Here is a 15,032-nt window from a genome sequence, read left to right as displayed (position 1 = left end):
CACGTGCCACAAGCAAGTACCACTGGCTCTAAAGAGCTGCTCCCACTTGACAATACTGCCAAGTCATCTAAAAACAGCTTTAGAAAGAATGCAGACCACTTCTGGCCCACTTCTCAGCATCTTGATACAGATGGAACTCCTTCAAAGGAACCAGTTCCCCTGCTAATGCTTGCCTCCCACAATCTACCTGCAGATCAGGACTTTCTGTTCTCAAGCTCATCACCCAGCACTCCAGGTCTTAGCTCACCTTATCTGTGCAACGTTTGATATGCTCTGAGGTGAAGTGTGGCAGCTGCTTCAGATAGGAGTCCTTAGACCACATGGCTTGGGTGACCATCTGAGCCAGTTCCATGGCTGCCAGAGCAGGGCTGAGCCACCCATTGCTAGAGAGTACATCCACACAGGCCTGAATGAGCCGGATTGCCTGTATGGAGAGGGAATATAAGAACAGGTGGGCTGGGAAGCCAGTCTTCTGAGGCCCCCACTGGCCAGTGAACCTCCAAACCCCACCCACATTACCTTACTAAGGATTTCCTCCGTGTCTGACTGCAGTTCGGCACTCAGCTGCATTCGGGACAGGTGAGCCTGCAGTAGCAGGTTGGTCTTCACATGTGGATCATTGAACTTGGGGTTATTCAGCTTGTGGGGAACCTTCTGAGCCAACTAGAATGGAAAAGAAAAAAAGCTGGTGATAAACAGAGGACCCTACCTGAGACCTGTTCAGGCCAAACACACCATGTGGCCCTGCCCGACTCTAGAGGGAAGGATGGAGAATTGTTGGTAAATGTGGAAGGATGTATGAGGTTGAGAGAGGTAAGAGAAATGTATGAGGGTATTTGTGACAGGAAGCCATGTGCTTTGGTATATGGGCCAGATTTTTACTCCTGAATGGTCTTCTAAAGCAGATGCCCTCACCTGGCGTAGCAGGTTGTCTTCATGATGCCTGATGGGAATGTTCTCATACTCTGCCGCGTTGGAAATAATCTCAATAAGTCCTCGAACCTTGGTTTTAGCATTGAGAGACATGCTGAAGAGCTCTGAAAGAAAATGAGAGAATGTGGGAAGAGCCAATTGGGAGGGGGAAAGGAACAGACTAACAAGAATCAACTGCCTGGCGGCATTGCTTTCTTGCAGTTTCATCTCTCTGACAAATACTGGCTATCACATCTCATCCCAACAGACTCAGAAGCCCATGCAGCACCGGTCCTCACCAATGGTGGTGTAGTTTATATAATAGTAGGCAGCAATCATGCCCAGGTTCAGAGGGGCCACATCCATCTCATCCTCAATGCTGATGCACTTGGACTGCTCCAGGTCACTGAGGGTCTGCTCCACCAGCTCTGACAAGTGGTCAGACAAGTGACGATGAGATATGCCTGTGGAGATGTAAGAGGGAAGTCTCAGGATATTGCCTAGCAAGAGCTGTGAAAACCTCCAGGGGCAGTGTGTGCTCTTTAGTTCACTGACCCTGAAGGTTGTAGTAATTGGGGTTCTGTGTCATTCGGCGATACAAAAAGGTCCAGGTGAGGTAGTCCACAGCATCCTGCTTGTTCTCAATGGTCTTGGTGACTATCTCAGCATTGAAGTGGTCATGCATACAGTGGTCCAGGTGAGACTCTACCGGCAATGGCTCATATAAAAACTTTTTGAAAAAATCCTGTGGATTGGGGGAGGGGGACATTAAAAAAGAATCGATGACAACATGATAACAAAGGGTGAAGGGCAACCCAACAGGGAATGAATGGCCTCTGTGTGATTATGTATATAACAGCCGAATAGAAGAGACACTTAGAAAACAGTTCATGTAATACAGAGCAGGCGTGGGACACGCCAAGCCACATAGCTGGAGCAGGAAGCAATGCATGAAGAAAGACAACTAACCGGTGGAGACATGGAATCACCAGCAGGAGCAAACCCAAAGAACAAAACTCTGTGTTGGTTCCAGAAAGGACTGAAAAGTTTATTAAAGACATTTCAGAGAAGATTCGAGAATCTGTTCAAAGGCTCAAGGTCTCCTAACTGACCTTTTTAGAGCCTTGGCACATGATGACACAGCGCCCCTCGTCATCCTGCAGGGGGCGGTTGGCATGGCCCACCATCTGAAGCACATCATAGATGGGGTAGTCCACATAGCTGGGGGCAGAAGAGAGAAACAGGAAACATGTCAGGAGGCCTGCCTGTCTGTCTTCAGCCACAGGGACAGAAGATGAAGGCAGGGAGAGAAGGTCAAACTACAGCAAAACTGGTCCTGAACCTGTGTGCTTAGTGATTCATTTCATTTGCTTACCTACACATTATTTTAGTTTCTAAGTGAAAGAGTCATGAATGTGTTACTCAATGAACTTGAACCAAAGCCACAAACCTACCTAAGGCCAGAAGCAAAATAACATCCTATTAAAGGACCACACTTAAAGTCAAGTTTAAGGGCTGTGTGTTTCAGATTAAAAAAATCTAAATCCCAAAGCAAGAACTAGATTCAGACATTTTAAACTCACAAAACTAATTTCAAAATAATCTGCATTTTTGGGAAAAAAAAAAAAGTTAAATTATTCAGGCTGTGAGAAACACCGAACCGACAAAGGTGTGACCTTGTGGGAAGTAGGTTAACAACCCCCCTTTCCTCCTGTCTCTAAGGTCTTCTCTCCAAACTGCTGAGATAGAGGTACAATGACTAAAAAGAAGTCTACCTCCTGGGACCCAAAAATGAGCCCTGATCTGCAGGGACTCTAGACTATGTTTAGTTCCCTAGACTATATCTGTAGATTTTACACTGGTTTTAGGAGGGGGAGCTGTTAATGTCCACAGCAACTATACTCACGCATGGATCTTGCCATTGTAGTACTGCGTATCCATGATGATCACTAGATGAGCAGCAACATTCATACCCCAGCAGAGACTTCGAGAAGCCACCACCACCTGGATCGCCCCTAAGCAGGGGAAGAGAGAGGAAGACTGAGGATAGGGTTTCCAGAAACTATCTGCCTCACTGGCAGGCAGCAGTCAACCCTGTGCTCCATTTCAAAGCTCAGAGTGAGGCTGTCTAGGAACAAAGTCTGACACTAATGAAGTGCGGGGAAAGGCAGCACCACACTATTGACTATCCTAGAAGAAACAAAGCAGTTCTAGAGAACTCAAACCCAGGGAAAGCAAGACCCGCACTGCCTGGTGGATCAGCCTCTGATGGTGAAAGCTAACACCAACCCAACCATGGTAGGTCAGCCCAAGACAGCAAAACCAAACTTACTCTGAGCACACCCAAACCAGGCAGATTCAAAGAGTGAGAGACTGGCGGGATCAGCTACACCAAGGCTCTGCCACATAGCGCCAGAATAGTGAACAAGGCATAAAATGCCACAGGTCAACAAAGGGCAGCAGACGAGAAGCAACCAACCAGAGAAGAATCACAAATCCACAGCCATCTCTTGAGTTCTAACCCCACCAGTTTTGTATCCACACAGAACCAAGGTCTACTGGCCAGTGGCCCCGAACCCCAGAAAACCAGGTTCTGAAATGGGACCAGCTTATGTGCCTGCCTGCTTTCTAACCTTGCAAGGAGGGGTATCTCTCTCAACTACATCATACGTGTTTAAGAGGAATCTAATGAGGTAAGACATACAGTAGTCTGCTAGCACTGTGAAATGAATACTATTCAAAAGAGAAATGCCATCCACATCCTAAAGTTTAATACATACAACTGGGACAGCTTTGGTTGTCATGAGGTTTTCTTACCTGAGCTAAAGAGCTGCTCTACCAGGCGCCTCTCCATGGGGCTCAGCCCTTCATGTAGGTAGCCCACCCCATTTAACAGTGTTTCCTTGAGCGTGCTGTCACTTAACTTCTCCAGGTAAGGGATCAGATCCTTCTCAGTACAGTGCAAGAACCTGGGCAGAACAAGAACAAGCACAGGTCAGAGGCATTGCAGTATGTAGTGGGCCCAGCCTCAGTCCCTGCCTCACCCAGGACACCCAGAGCAGGGGGCAGCTTCACTAAACATGATCCTCATGCACCCACCCACCCCAGAAATTAGAGCACACCCCACCTCTGCCGCTGGATGTCTGCTGCACAGGTAGTGAGGATGTCTATCGCGGTGAGACGGGTCTGCTTGCGAGATGGGACAAAAACAATGACAGGCTTCTTGGGTGAGTGTTTGGTGATAGCATGGTACACAGGCTTGGCCATAGACAGCAGGCGAGTCTGGGTATGGCTGATGTTGAAGCCCTGAAAACAAAGGGAGAAGAAAAGACACTGAGGTCACTGGACCTGAGGAAGGAGGGATCCCTGAGGCCATGGAGGAGTAGAGACAGGGTCCTACCTGGATGTGCAGTTCCAAAGGTACAGGACGCACATTAGGGTGGAAGTTGAAGGTGGAGGTGGCACTGCAGCCCAGCCAGTGAGCCACATCCTTGGCATTGGAGAGTGACGAGCTAAGTGCCACAATGCGAATGGGCCGCTCAATCTGGGAGGAGATGTAGCGCATCCGAGAGCAGATCACTTCCAAGACAGGCTGGGAAAAGGGAAGGAGTCATTCCAGGCCCGAGTTCTCCATCTTCTGCCTGAGCTTCCCTTTGTGAACCACCTGCCAGTCCCAAATAGGCTCTCCTGTCTGTGGTTCCCCTGCCCCAAGAGACAACCTTCACCTTATTGTTCTTTAAGAGCTCTATCCGAGCCTGGCGGTGGTGGCGCATGCCTTTAATCCCAGCACTCGGGAGGCAGAGCCAGGCGGATCTCTGTGAGTTCGAGGCCAGCCTGGGCTACCAAGTGAGTTCCAGGAGAGGCGCAAAGCTACACAGAGAAACCCTGTCTCAAAAAACAAAAAAACAAAAAAAGAGTTCTATGCAAAAAATCTCAGGTCACCTTCTGGAATAAGGCGATTGGCAGAAATCTTTGTGATGATCCTAGTCCCTGGCTCCAGGCCCAATGTAAAGTCACTGCGTGGGTCCCACCCCTCCTCTATGCTGCAAAGTCAAGCGTACCCCATTTTCGCCCCCAATAAGGTGGACCTCATCCACCACAAAGAGGTTAATGTTCTGGACATTCTTGCGCTGCTTCCACCTCCGGGAGAGGATGTCCCACTTCTCAGGGGTACTGATGATGATGTTGCCTTTGCCTAGAAGCTTCAAGTCTGTGCTGGTCTCCCCCGTCAGCAGCACCACCTTCTTGTTGAGCCTGTCCTGAAACTTCTCATACCAGTCCATGTACACCTGGCAGGCAGGGGAGGGAGACAAGAACAGCAGGTCATGCCTGCATCTCTCAGCTGCTAGGAGGAGAGCTGAGAAGCCAGATACCTTACACTACTTTTTCTGTTTTGAGATGGGGGCCCAGGCTGACCTCAAACTTGTGGGTTCAAGTGAACCTCTTGCCTCAACCTCCTAAGCAGCTGGGATGACAATCATGTGTCACCATACTCTATTCATAATACTGTATGGTCCACACCAGCTTTTAAGTGACAGGGCAGCTTTTCTTTAAGAAATGATATGCAGTTGTCAGATATGCAAAAATCTGCATCTGGAATCACAGGTGGAACGGCTACTGGGAAATTCACAGTTCCACAGCACATTACACACCTGCTCCACAGCACATTACACACCTGCTCCACAGCACATTACACACCTGCTCCACAGCACATTACACACCTGCTCCACAGCACATTACACACCTGCTCCACAGCACATTACACACCTGCTCCACAGCACATTACACACCTGCTCCACAGCACATTACACACCTGCTCCACAGCACATTACACACCTGCTCCACAGCACATTACACACCTGCTCCACAGCATATTACACACCTGCTCTGCCAGAGCTTCCATGGGGGTAATGTAGACACAGCGCCCCTCAGAATTCTGCAGCAGCATCCGCAGGATGGCAAACTCGGCACAGATGGTCTTCCCGCTGCCCGTGGGGGCCCCCACAAACACGTTATCATCACTGTTGTATACGGTGTTAAAAACTGGAAACCAAAAGATGCAGAGTGAACATGGGGGGGGGGGTTGCGGGGGGAGAATTAAACAGATCATTCGTTAAGATTGTGAACACCATGAGACACAGTCCATCAGCTGCAGTACAAAGAGCAGCCTGGAACACTGGCCCGTCTAGCTGTTTCTCACCATACTTTCTCCTGCAAAGCAGGGAAGGAAAAAGTCCAAGATCAGGTTCAGATCTGGAGATTTGTGGCAAGAAAAAACAAGCAAAAGAAATCCAGCATCTTTGCCCCTCAAGGACCAGGACACACACACACACACACACACACACACACACACACACACACACACAAAGACAGGACACCTTTCTCTGCCCTATCAGCAGTCTCCTATATTCTCTAGAAGTACTCAAATACAGAAGGTGGGCCCAGGCCCTGGGATCAAGACTGGGTTAAGGACCCAAGCTCACCTATTTACTGGTTCGTTTAATTAGAGCTCCTTCCTATACCTCGGTTCCCTCATCATGAAATGCACTAAATAGTAACCCTTTCAAAGGACTGGTGGAGGAGGAAAGAAAATGCTGGTCCTGTGCTCAGCCAAGTCCTTAGAATAGTGCCTGCTCTGTGAACAAGTCATTGTTTTTAATGATGAAGTGAGGTCTCAATCAGTGCCACACGCTGGTTCAACACTGGAGCATCAGGAACAGCACCAACACCTGGAGCAGGAGTAATGCCAGCACACCATGGAAAGACCTTCTCTCCTGACCCTCCTTAGGGAGAGATGCAGAGCAGCAAAGCAAATCTAACAGTCAACAGGACTTGTAGGGAGAAAACTATTCCGGCAGGCCACAGCAGGCTGAGAAGGTCCAGGCCCACTAAGTGCCTGGTTCTCTGCCAGCTGCACAAGACATTTATCACTAGGCAACCCTAAAAGGTACGCATGGTCTGGACTGTGGTGGTGCACGCCTTTAATCCCAGCGCTCTAGAGGCAGAGGCAGGCTGATCTCTTATGAGTTCAAGGCCAGTGGGCTGGTCTACAGAGTGAGTTCCAGGACAGCCAGGGCTGTTAGACAGAGAAACCCTGTCTTGGGGATGGGAGCAGAGAAAAGGAGAGAGAGAAAAAAAAGGTATTCACGGAAAGCAAATATCTGAGACTCAGACACCTACCTTGAGTCTGGATGGGATTGAAGAAAGGAAATTTGTCTTGGTAAAGGCTCTCAAAAGCACTGTTTCTTAGAGCAGATACCGGCAATGGCTGCAGGTCCAACAGTTCAGTTGGAGGGGGGTACTTCTCTGGAAGGATCAGGTGCCGGAAAGAGACGGGCAGCTGGGTCTCACAAGCTGTCAGGGAAGAAATGGAAGGTTAGAGAGCATCCTCCAGCAGACCTCCACAGCGCTGTCCACGAACACTAGAGACCTTAGGCTCTGTCTGCATCACTCTCTCCACAGAGACAAGCAGTCCACTACTATCTTCGGAGGGTATGTTCCTAGGGGACTCAGGAGACACTCACAGAGCCAGCGGTCAGACACCACTCGGATGAAGTACTGCGGGGGCAGCGGTTCGAACACTGGGACGAAGAACGTAATAAGGTGCTCATCCTGGGCATACTTGGCCTTCAGCAGAAAATATTCATGGTGCAGAATCACCTCACTGTCCACATCCTCCACTAGAATCCAAAATGCCTCTGACGAACCATGGACCTGCCAACCCAAGCACCAGGGAAATCAGAATGAGCCAATGAGGGGATTCAGCAACTCCCCCTCCCCCTCCCTAAACAACAAAACCTTGCCTTTTCATCCCACTGGAAATCTGGTGTGATAGTCAGCTCTACTTTCAGGGTGGAGCGTGTAATAGGCTGCAGGTGCACGGACAACTCCAACTTGGGGAAGAGATGGACATACTTGTGGATGGTCTTCCCCATCTTTGGCATTCGGATAAGCTCACCTAGAGGAAGTAAAGGCATTGGGGCTGCTGTCGGGCCAGTCCGGCAACTGTGGAAAAGGAGCGGACTCCACACCAGCAGACAGGTTCCCTGCTTTAGCCTCAGTGCAGTACTAGTGGTTCAAAGTCCTGAGTTGAAGAGGGAGCTGGTACAATAGTAGGATGTAAGCCCAGGGTACCAGTGCCCAGGGTCGAGGACCTGGGGAGTAGGAGGCTGACAGAAAGATGCCTGGGCTACAAGACAGGACAAGAACTTTACACACCTATCTCATTATGATTCAAGTCATAGAGCCGCTCAAAGGGGAAGTTTTTCTTCTCAATCTTCTTCACTACTTCCTCGGGAAGTTTACGGAACTGGCGAAGAGGACACATGGACTGCCACCTATCCAGAAAGGAGACACAGCTAGTTCACTCTTTCTCTAGGGCTGTGGACAGACCGCCTTCATCAGCTTCCAACGCTTTAGAATAACCACACAGACCCTATCATTACAGAAAGATGTCGGGCCGGGCGGTGGTGGCGCACGCCTTTAATCCCAGCACTGGGGAGGCAGAGCCAGGTAGATCTCTGTAAGTTTGAGGCCAGCCTGATCTACAGAGTGAGATCCAGGACAGGCACCAAAACTACGCAGAGAAACCCTGTCTCAAAAAACCAAAAAAGAAAGAAAGAAAGAAAGATGTCGGAAACTGCCAGGAGAGAGACCAGACAACCAATCCTGGCTATTCTCCCCCACCTCCCCAGCCTTGTATTCTAGAGGGCACTGCCTTCTCAACTTTCACCCAGGTTCGTGCCACATCTCAGCCAACAGGACTGGACATCAAATGCACTGAGGCCCAAACTCACAGGGAACAACCTCTGGCTCTCTGAGCCCTTACATGCGTTTGTCGATCATCTTGCAGAGATTCAGGGTCTTATCTGTAAGCTGTGCCCAACCTCGGTTCAGGACAATTTCGAAGATTGCACGCATCAAGCGGCCAGCAGACTGAGGAAAGACAAGTATTTCCATTGTGAAACCTCTGTGGCCTGTCTACCACGGCTTGACCATCACAAGATCTGATGCAATCACTCAGACCAATTCAGAAGCAAAAGTTTCTGTCTCCTACCCGTCCAGGTCAAGATGGAGTAATCAATAAAATATTTTGTCATTTTTTATGAACACCACAGCTACAATGGGGAGTCATTTTTCTTGGAGAAGATGACGTGCCCAGTGGATCTCTCTACAAGCACCTACAGAACTTCTTAGCACTTTGTAAGGCCTGTCCTTCCCACACACTCAAGCTCAGCAGGGGAAGTGGCGGCAAGCAGCTGGCCCGCTGGGACAAGCAGAAGGACCTTTCTTCAAGGCTCACAGCTCATCACTCGTGCACCCGGCCCTCACCTGTGTCACATACACCATGTCAGCCATCAGTGCAAAGCCTTCCAGTTTCAGCTGTGAGATGAAGGCTTGGAGAAGCACGTTGATCTGCAAAGAAGCAAGGACAGCTAGCAAGGCCCGTCACTGACAATCCGAGAAAGGAGTTGCATTTCTGCTCCACTGCATGTGCCAAACAGGACTTCCATAGTTCTTGATTTCCATGTTAAATCATTATTATTCCATATAAAGCATACGTGGGAAGGCAGCAGAGTAGGAAACTGGGGAGTGTGGGGCACAGTCAGTAGTACAGCACATGATAGGTCAACCCTAACACCCTCCAAAGAGTAGAGAGAACTGTGCATGTACTTCATACACGAATTTCCATGTATGAAACCAAGTTCAAAGTCCATCCTTTGGAAACTCAACATTCATGTCTGAAAGTGAAGATGCACTTACCTTAGCACTGGGTTCTTCGATGCTCTCCTTTACAGGGATGGGCACCCTCTCCAGCAACTTCTGCAGCTCCAGCTTCTCCTCCTGCCACAAGGAAAGACAGGCCATAGAAAATCCACAGGGCAAGGATTAAGGAAAGAAGCCATCCAGCAGCCTGGCAGGGATCCCAACTCCTGTCCTAGCATGCTCATAGGCTCACCTCTCTCACAGTGATGTTCTTGAACTCTGAGGACAAGGAGAACACTCGGAAAAGCTCAATCTCACTCAGAGTAGGCTTCAGCAGCTGGTTGTAGGTCTGCACAGTATCATTGGTGATATAGTAGTGACTAGCTATCCGGCCAAGTTCTGTCACCTAGAAAGAAGGAAGACTCAGTAAAAGGCTGACCAGTGATCAGCCCCCAACTTCTAGCACCAAGTGACTGTCTTAAGACGACAAGTGGATGAATTCCTTGTGGTACAACTGCCTGCCCAACACAAGTGACTCGGGCACAAAAAGAAAGATGGCACAAGAAACTGACCTATGGAGAGCTGATGCTCACATAAACCAAATGGCCCAATGACCTACCTCAACTCAAACTTGGAGAACTATCTACCATTTTTAAAACCTAAGGGCTGGAGAGATGGTTTAGTGAGGGATGGCTGCCCTTCCAGAACTGTGGTTCAATTTCCAGTACCCACATGGTGGCTCACAATCCTCTCCAGTCCCAGAGCAGCCAGTGCCCTCTTCTGGCCTCTGTGAGGACCAGGCACAGCTGAGGTACACAGACAAACACGCAGGCAAAACACTCATGCACATACACAAACAGTAAAATTTTAAAAGTAGAAATTTGAAAGTTAAATTGATAGCTCAAAGAGCACAATCTAATCCCCAATCAGGACAACAGGTAATTAGACAGGCAGTAAGCCTCAATTTTTGCTAAAATGTTCTCAAAAAATCTCATGCTAATCACCTGAAAGTTGCCTGTTTTCTTGTCGTACTTGACCAGATTGTTCTTGTCCAGCATCAAAGCAGCAGTGTGAACAAGATCTAGTCGGCGCTGGTCCAGCAAGGGATCTCCTTTGAGGTCATCATGAGAGATGCCATAGAGGGTCGGGGACCGGAGCATTCGGATGTACAGGTAGGCGTAGCCCAGCCAGTTCACCGCATCCTGCAAGACAGCTCATGGTGTTTAGCATGAAGAGCTGCTAATTTCCAAAAAAAAAGACCCACTAATCACCTGAACATTAATTCTCAAGCACAAGGACACAATTTACAGTGTCTTCTGGATGTTTTCAGTATTTCAATTAAGAAAAAAAAAAAAACCTTTTCAAGTATCTTAAACACAAACGAACTACCTGTCACAAAGCCAAGAAGCTTGCCCTGCATGAGGTGTGGTGCAGAGCTCGAGACACGGCTGCTGGCCCTCAGCATCCTCACAGGAGGCACGCACTCCAAGTCTCTTGAGGCACAGAGGAAGAGCATAAGCTCCAAGTCGCAGCCTGCCCTACCTTTGCGTTCTGGACGTTCCCCAGCACAATTTCCGCATTGAGCATGTCAGGCAGCTTGGATACCATCTGGCTCTCAATAGGAAGTTGCTGGTTGAGGAGAGAGAGGTAGTACTGTAGCTCTCCATGAGACGTGATGAGTATACCTTCACCCTTGGTGTCATACTGAGGTCGTCCAGCACGGCCCAGCATCTAAGTCAGAAGCAATAAAAGAAAATGTCATAGCAGAGCTTTTGACAAGAGTCTACACATTTAGAACTTGGCCTTGATCTGCCATCTTTCCTACACCCTTGTGCTCCAGGCACAGGATGCTCATCCCGTTGGGAATCATCTCAGAGGCTCTGTACCTGCAGAATATCCAGTGCTCCCAGCTCTGTCCAACGCCCCTTCTCTGGACTGTACACCTGGGTGCCTTTGATGATGACTGTATGTGCAGGGAGATTTACACCCCAAGCCAGAGTTGCTGTGGAAACTAAAACCTGGAGAGACAAAGGAGGGCAATGAGGGAAACATACACTACCACAGCAGGGTCACATCCCTGGCTTGTCTGGCTTCTGAACTTAACTGGAGGTAGGAGTGGATGTATCCCTCAGTGCTCAGTGTGACACTGGAGCAAAAAAGAGTTGCTTTAGTCCCTTCTATATTTAAGAACTAGTGCTGGGCAGTGGTGGCGCACACCAGGCGGATCTCTGTGAGTTCGAGGCCAGCCTGGTCTACAGAGCGAGATCCAGGACAGGCACCAAAACTACACAGAGAAACCTTGTCTTGAAAAAGCCAAAATAATTAATTAATTAATTAATTAATTAATTAATATACCAAGGTTCCAGAGACACTTAAAGGTCAAAAACTTAGACTTGTATTAATCAACTTAGTTACAAGACACTGGAAATCCACCATCCTGGAGAGGGAAAGAATGTGGTCCTGACCCCATGAATTATAGTGTAGAGTTCTATAACGCATCCATCGTCCCTCATGCAGTATATGAAGTGTTGGGAGAGACAGCATAACTACCATAACCTTCCAGCCTGGGCTAGCTGGTCCAGATATCAAAAAGTCTAGGGATGGAGAGTGGCTCAGTGGTTAGAGCATGCACTACTCTTGCAGAAGACTGGGCTTCAGGTCCCAGAAACCAAACCTGCTCACAACAATATGTAACTCCAGCTCCAGGGGATCTAGTGCCCTCTTCTGGCCTCAGAAAGCACCTGCATGCACATAGTGCACATAAACTCATGCAAGACATACATACACACACACACACACACACACACACACACACACACACACACACACACACACAAATACATATAAATGAATGTTTAAAAAAAAAAAAAAAAAGTCTAAGGATCCCACTAAGGGCAGAGCTACTGACATTTCAGATGCTCTGAAGTCTGCATCGCCTGCTCTTTCAAGTTTTGCCGCTCCTCACCTGAATATGTTTGTCAGCAAAAAGATCTTCAACAAGTGTTCGATCAACTCTGGTCATGCCTGCATGATGAATAGCAAAGCCATAGGGCAAAAGATCCTTCAGCTCCAAGTTCTGTGAACAGAAAAAAGTCATTAAGTGAGGCCAGCCTCCCTATGGAACTCCTCCAGGGCCAAAGGAAACCTTTGCACAGGAGCCCCCATAACTACATATAGTCACTTTTTACAAAAATGTATGGACTTATGTTTGTATGTATGTTTGTGTGTGGCAGGTATGTGGAGGTCAGAGAAAAACCCATGGGAGTCAGTTCTCTCCCTCCACTATATGAGTCCCTGAGATTGAACTCAGGCCATCAATCTTGGCAACAGGCACCACCTTTATATGCTGAGTCATCCCCCTAGCCCCCAATTACTCTTAGCCTGTCTGAAACAGTAGCACTTGGTGCATACAGTCCCAAAGGAATCTATCCAGCAATACGGACCCAGTCACCAGGCACAAGCCTGAAAAGCAGGTGGCCCCTTTTTACCTTGCACTGTTCTGCTTCTGTACGAAGGACTTCAGTGGAGGCAGAACCCTCTCGAAGAAACAGACCCAAGGTGTCCTTCTCCAGGCACATGTCACGGATTGCCCTGGCTGTCTTCCCAGTTTCTTTGCGAGAGTGGACAAACACCAGCACCTAAGGAAAATCGGGGTATAGCTAAGGCATACGCTTTCAGCAGCGGCTCACACAGCACCAGGGCACCAGCTGCAGGAAGCAGAGGCTGCTCCACTCTAACTGGAAGCCATGATATAGAAAGAGTTGATGGCAAAAACGCATGCTGGATTGTTAGAAAAAAGTCTAACAAGGCTGACGCTACCCAAACGGAAGCTGGGCATGGTGACTCCACCTGTAATTCCTGCACTGTACGTTATGGCTAAGCCAGGCTAGTCTGACTACTCAGAGAGTTCAAGCCTAGCCCAGGATACACAGCAAAGAACAAAACAGAATGACTCAAGGAAAAGGAATCTACCAAGGACAGTGACACGGTCTTACAGCTGAGAAACTAATCTAACCCTAGGATTCTACCTTGAACAGCAAATTTAAATAGGTAGTGTATGACGATTCAGAGACCTCAACTAAGACTATGTTCAGAGGCCTAACAAGTCTAAGCCAAATAAAGATGTGTTTGTAAGATAATAGTAAAACTATGGGGCTAAAGAGATGGCTCAGTAGTTAAGAGCACTGGCTGCTCTTCCAGAGGACCCAAGTTCAATTCCCAGCACCACATGCAGCTTGCAACTGTCTGTAACTCCAGTTCCAGGGGATCTGACACCCCCACATAGACATACATGCAGGCAAAACAGCAATGCACATAAAATAAAAATAAATTAAAAAAAAAAAAGATAATAGCAAAACAATTACGTTATTTATAAAAAAGATTTAGGGAGTAAGTTTGAAACTAGCACCCTATTATAAGGAATATAGTCCTCCTAAGATCTAGTCCTGAAGTCTTGTCCTATAAACTCCTGTGCTTTTCATTAGAAAAAGAAATGCATACCCTCTTACACCTCTTGCCTAAGCTCTGTTTAACTTCCAAACAAAATGTACTTTCATTAGTGTTCTGAGACAGGGTTCCACTATATATCCCTGGCTAGCCTGGAACTCACCATGCAGAGCACGCTGGCCTTGAACTCCAAGAGCTGGTATTAAAGGCATGCACCATCATGCCCCACAGTGTGTTTGGGTTTTTTGTTGATTATTTTGTGTGTGTAACATTCGTGCATGCCACAGCACACCTATAGAGGTCAGAGGAGTTACCTTCCACCATGTGGTTTCTGGGGATCAGACTCAAGTCACCAGTCTTAGGGGCAAGCACTTTACCTGCAGAGCCATCTCACTGGACTGCTTTCACTAGATTTTAATTTGCAGCTTTATTTTTGATACCTTTTTGTGTGTGTATGTGTGTGTGTGTGTGTGTGTGTGTGGTTTTTCAAGACAGGGTTTCTCTGTGTAGCTTTGGAGCCTTTCCTGGATCTCACTTTGTAGACTAGGGGCTGGCCTCGAAATCACAGAGATCCTCCTGGCTCTGCCTCCCAAGTGCTGGGATTAAAGGCATGCACCACCACCACCCAGCTCCTGTCTATATTTTAAGGCAATTTTTGTAGTAATAACTCATGTCATTTATGAACATTGTCAAGTCATGCTATTATCTTGTCAATTTTGCTTATGTCAAAAACAGAAAAGGTTCAAGAAGCATCAACAGACCTGATTTTTTCCAGCATGTTCCATGATTTTCTCATAGACTATTTCATTCATGATCTGGAAACGCTTGATAGCCTTTTTCTCTGTGATGCCCACATATGTCTGTTCCAGAGGCACTGGGCGGAAGCTAGAAGTTCAAGAGTTAAACAAATGAGATTTCCAGCAGAGAATACTGTGGGGAAAAAAGTAACTTTCCATTGACCTAGAAGC

The 15,032-nt window shown here is 47.9% G+C and overlaps 1 protein-coding gene across 1 annotated transcript in view; it reads right to left on the bottom strand.

Annotated features, from left to right (window-relative positions):
• Snrnp200 (small nuclear ribonucleoprotein U5 subunit 200) overlaps nucleotides 1–15,032 on the bottom strand; it is a 28,432-nt gene that overhangs the window by 1,887 nt on the left and 11,513 nt on the right. The window contains exons 16-41 of the mRNA XM_059261347.1: nucleotides 14,826–14,949; nucleotides 13,107–13,256; nucleotides 12,584–12,694; nucleotides 11,505–11,636; nucleotides 11,161–11,349; nucleotides 10,623–10,820; nucleotides 9,872–10,024; nucleotides 9,676–9,756; nucleotides 9,244–9,327; nucleotides 8,741–8,847; nucleotides 8,131–8,249; nucleotides 7,716–7,870; nucleotides 7,437–7,626; nucleotides 7,093–7,266; nucleotides 5,795–5,955; nucleotides 4,974–5,201; nucleotides 4,313–4,504; nucleotides 4,040–4,218; nucleotides 3,730–3,881; nucleotides 2,819–2,927; nucleotides 2,025–2,133; nucleotides 1,468–1,657; nucleotides 1,212–1,376; nucleotides 916–1,037; nucleotides 520–663; nucleotides 248–424 (exon numbers count right to left, since the gene is read on the bottom strand). Of these exons, the coding sequence (XP_059117330.1) occupies nucleotides 248–424; nucleotides 520–663; nucleotides 916–1,037; nucleotides 1,212–1,376; nucleotides 1,468–1,657; nucleotides 2,025–2,133; nucleotides 2,819–2,927; nucleotides 3,730–3,881; nucleotides 4,040–4,218; nucleotides 4,313–4,504; nucleotides 4,974–5,201; nucleotides 5,795–5,955; nucleotides 7,093–7,266; nucleotides 7,437–7,626; nucleotides 7,716–7,870; nucleotides 8,131–8,249; nucleotides 8,741–8,847; nucleotides 9,244–9,327; nucleotides 9,676–9,756; nucleotides 9,872–10,024; nucleotides 10,623–10,820; nucleotides 11,161–11,349; nucleotides 11,505–11,636; nucleotides 12,584–12,694; nucleotides 13,107–13,256; nucleotides 14,826–14,949 (3,895 nt within the window). The remainder of the gene's footprint in view (nucleotides 1–247; nucleotides 425–519; nucleotides 664–915; nucleotides 1,038–1,211; nucleotides 1,377–1,467; nucleotides 1,658–2,024; nucleotides 2,134–2,818; nucleotides 2,928–3,729; nucleotides 3,882–4,039; nucleotides 4,219–4,312; nucleotides 4,505–4,973; nucleotides 5,202–5,794; nucleotides 5,956–7,092; nucleotides 7,267–7,436; nucleotides 7,627–7,715; nucleotides 7,871–8,130; nucleotides 8,250–8,740; nucleotides 8,848–9,243; nucleotides 9,328–9,675; nucleotides 9,757–9,871; nucleotides 10,025–10,622; nucleotides 10,821–11,160; nucleotides 11,350–11,504; nucleotides 11,637–12,583; nucleotides 12,695–13,106; nucleotides 13,257–14,825; nucleotides 14,950–15,032) is intronic.

Source organism: Peromyscus eremicus, chromosome 4 (assembly GCF_949786415.1).
Source record: "Peromyscus eremicus chromosome 4, PerEre_H2_v1, whole genome shotgun sequence".
Classification (NCBI taxonomy): domain Eukaryota; kingdom Metazoa; phylum Chordata; class Mammalia; order Rodentia; family Cricetidae; genus Peromyscus; species Peromyscus eremicus.
The sequence above is the reverse complement of the archived record's forward strand: the minus strand, read 5'-3'. Positions and strand labels throughout refer to the sequence as shown.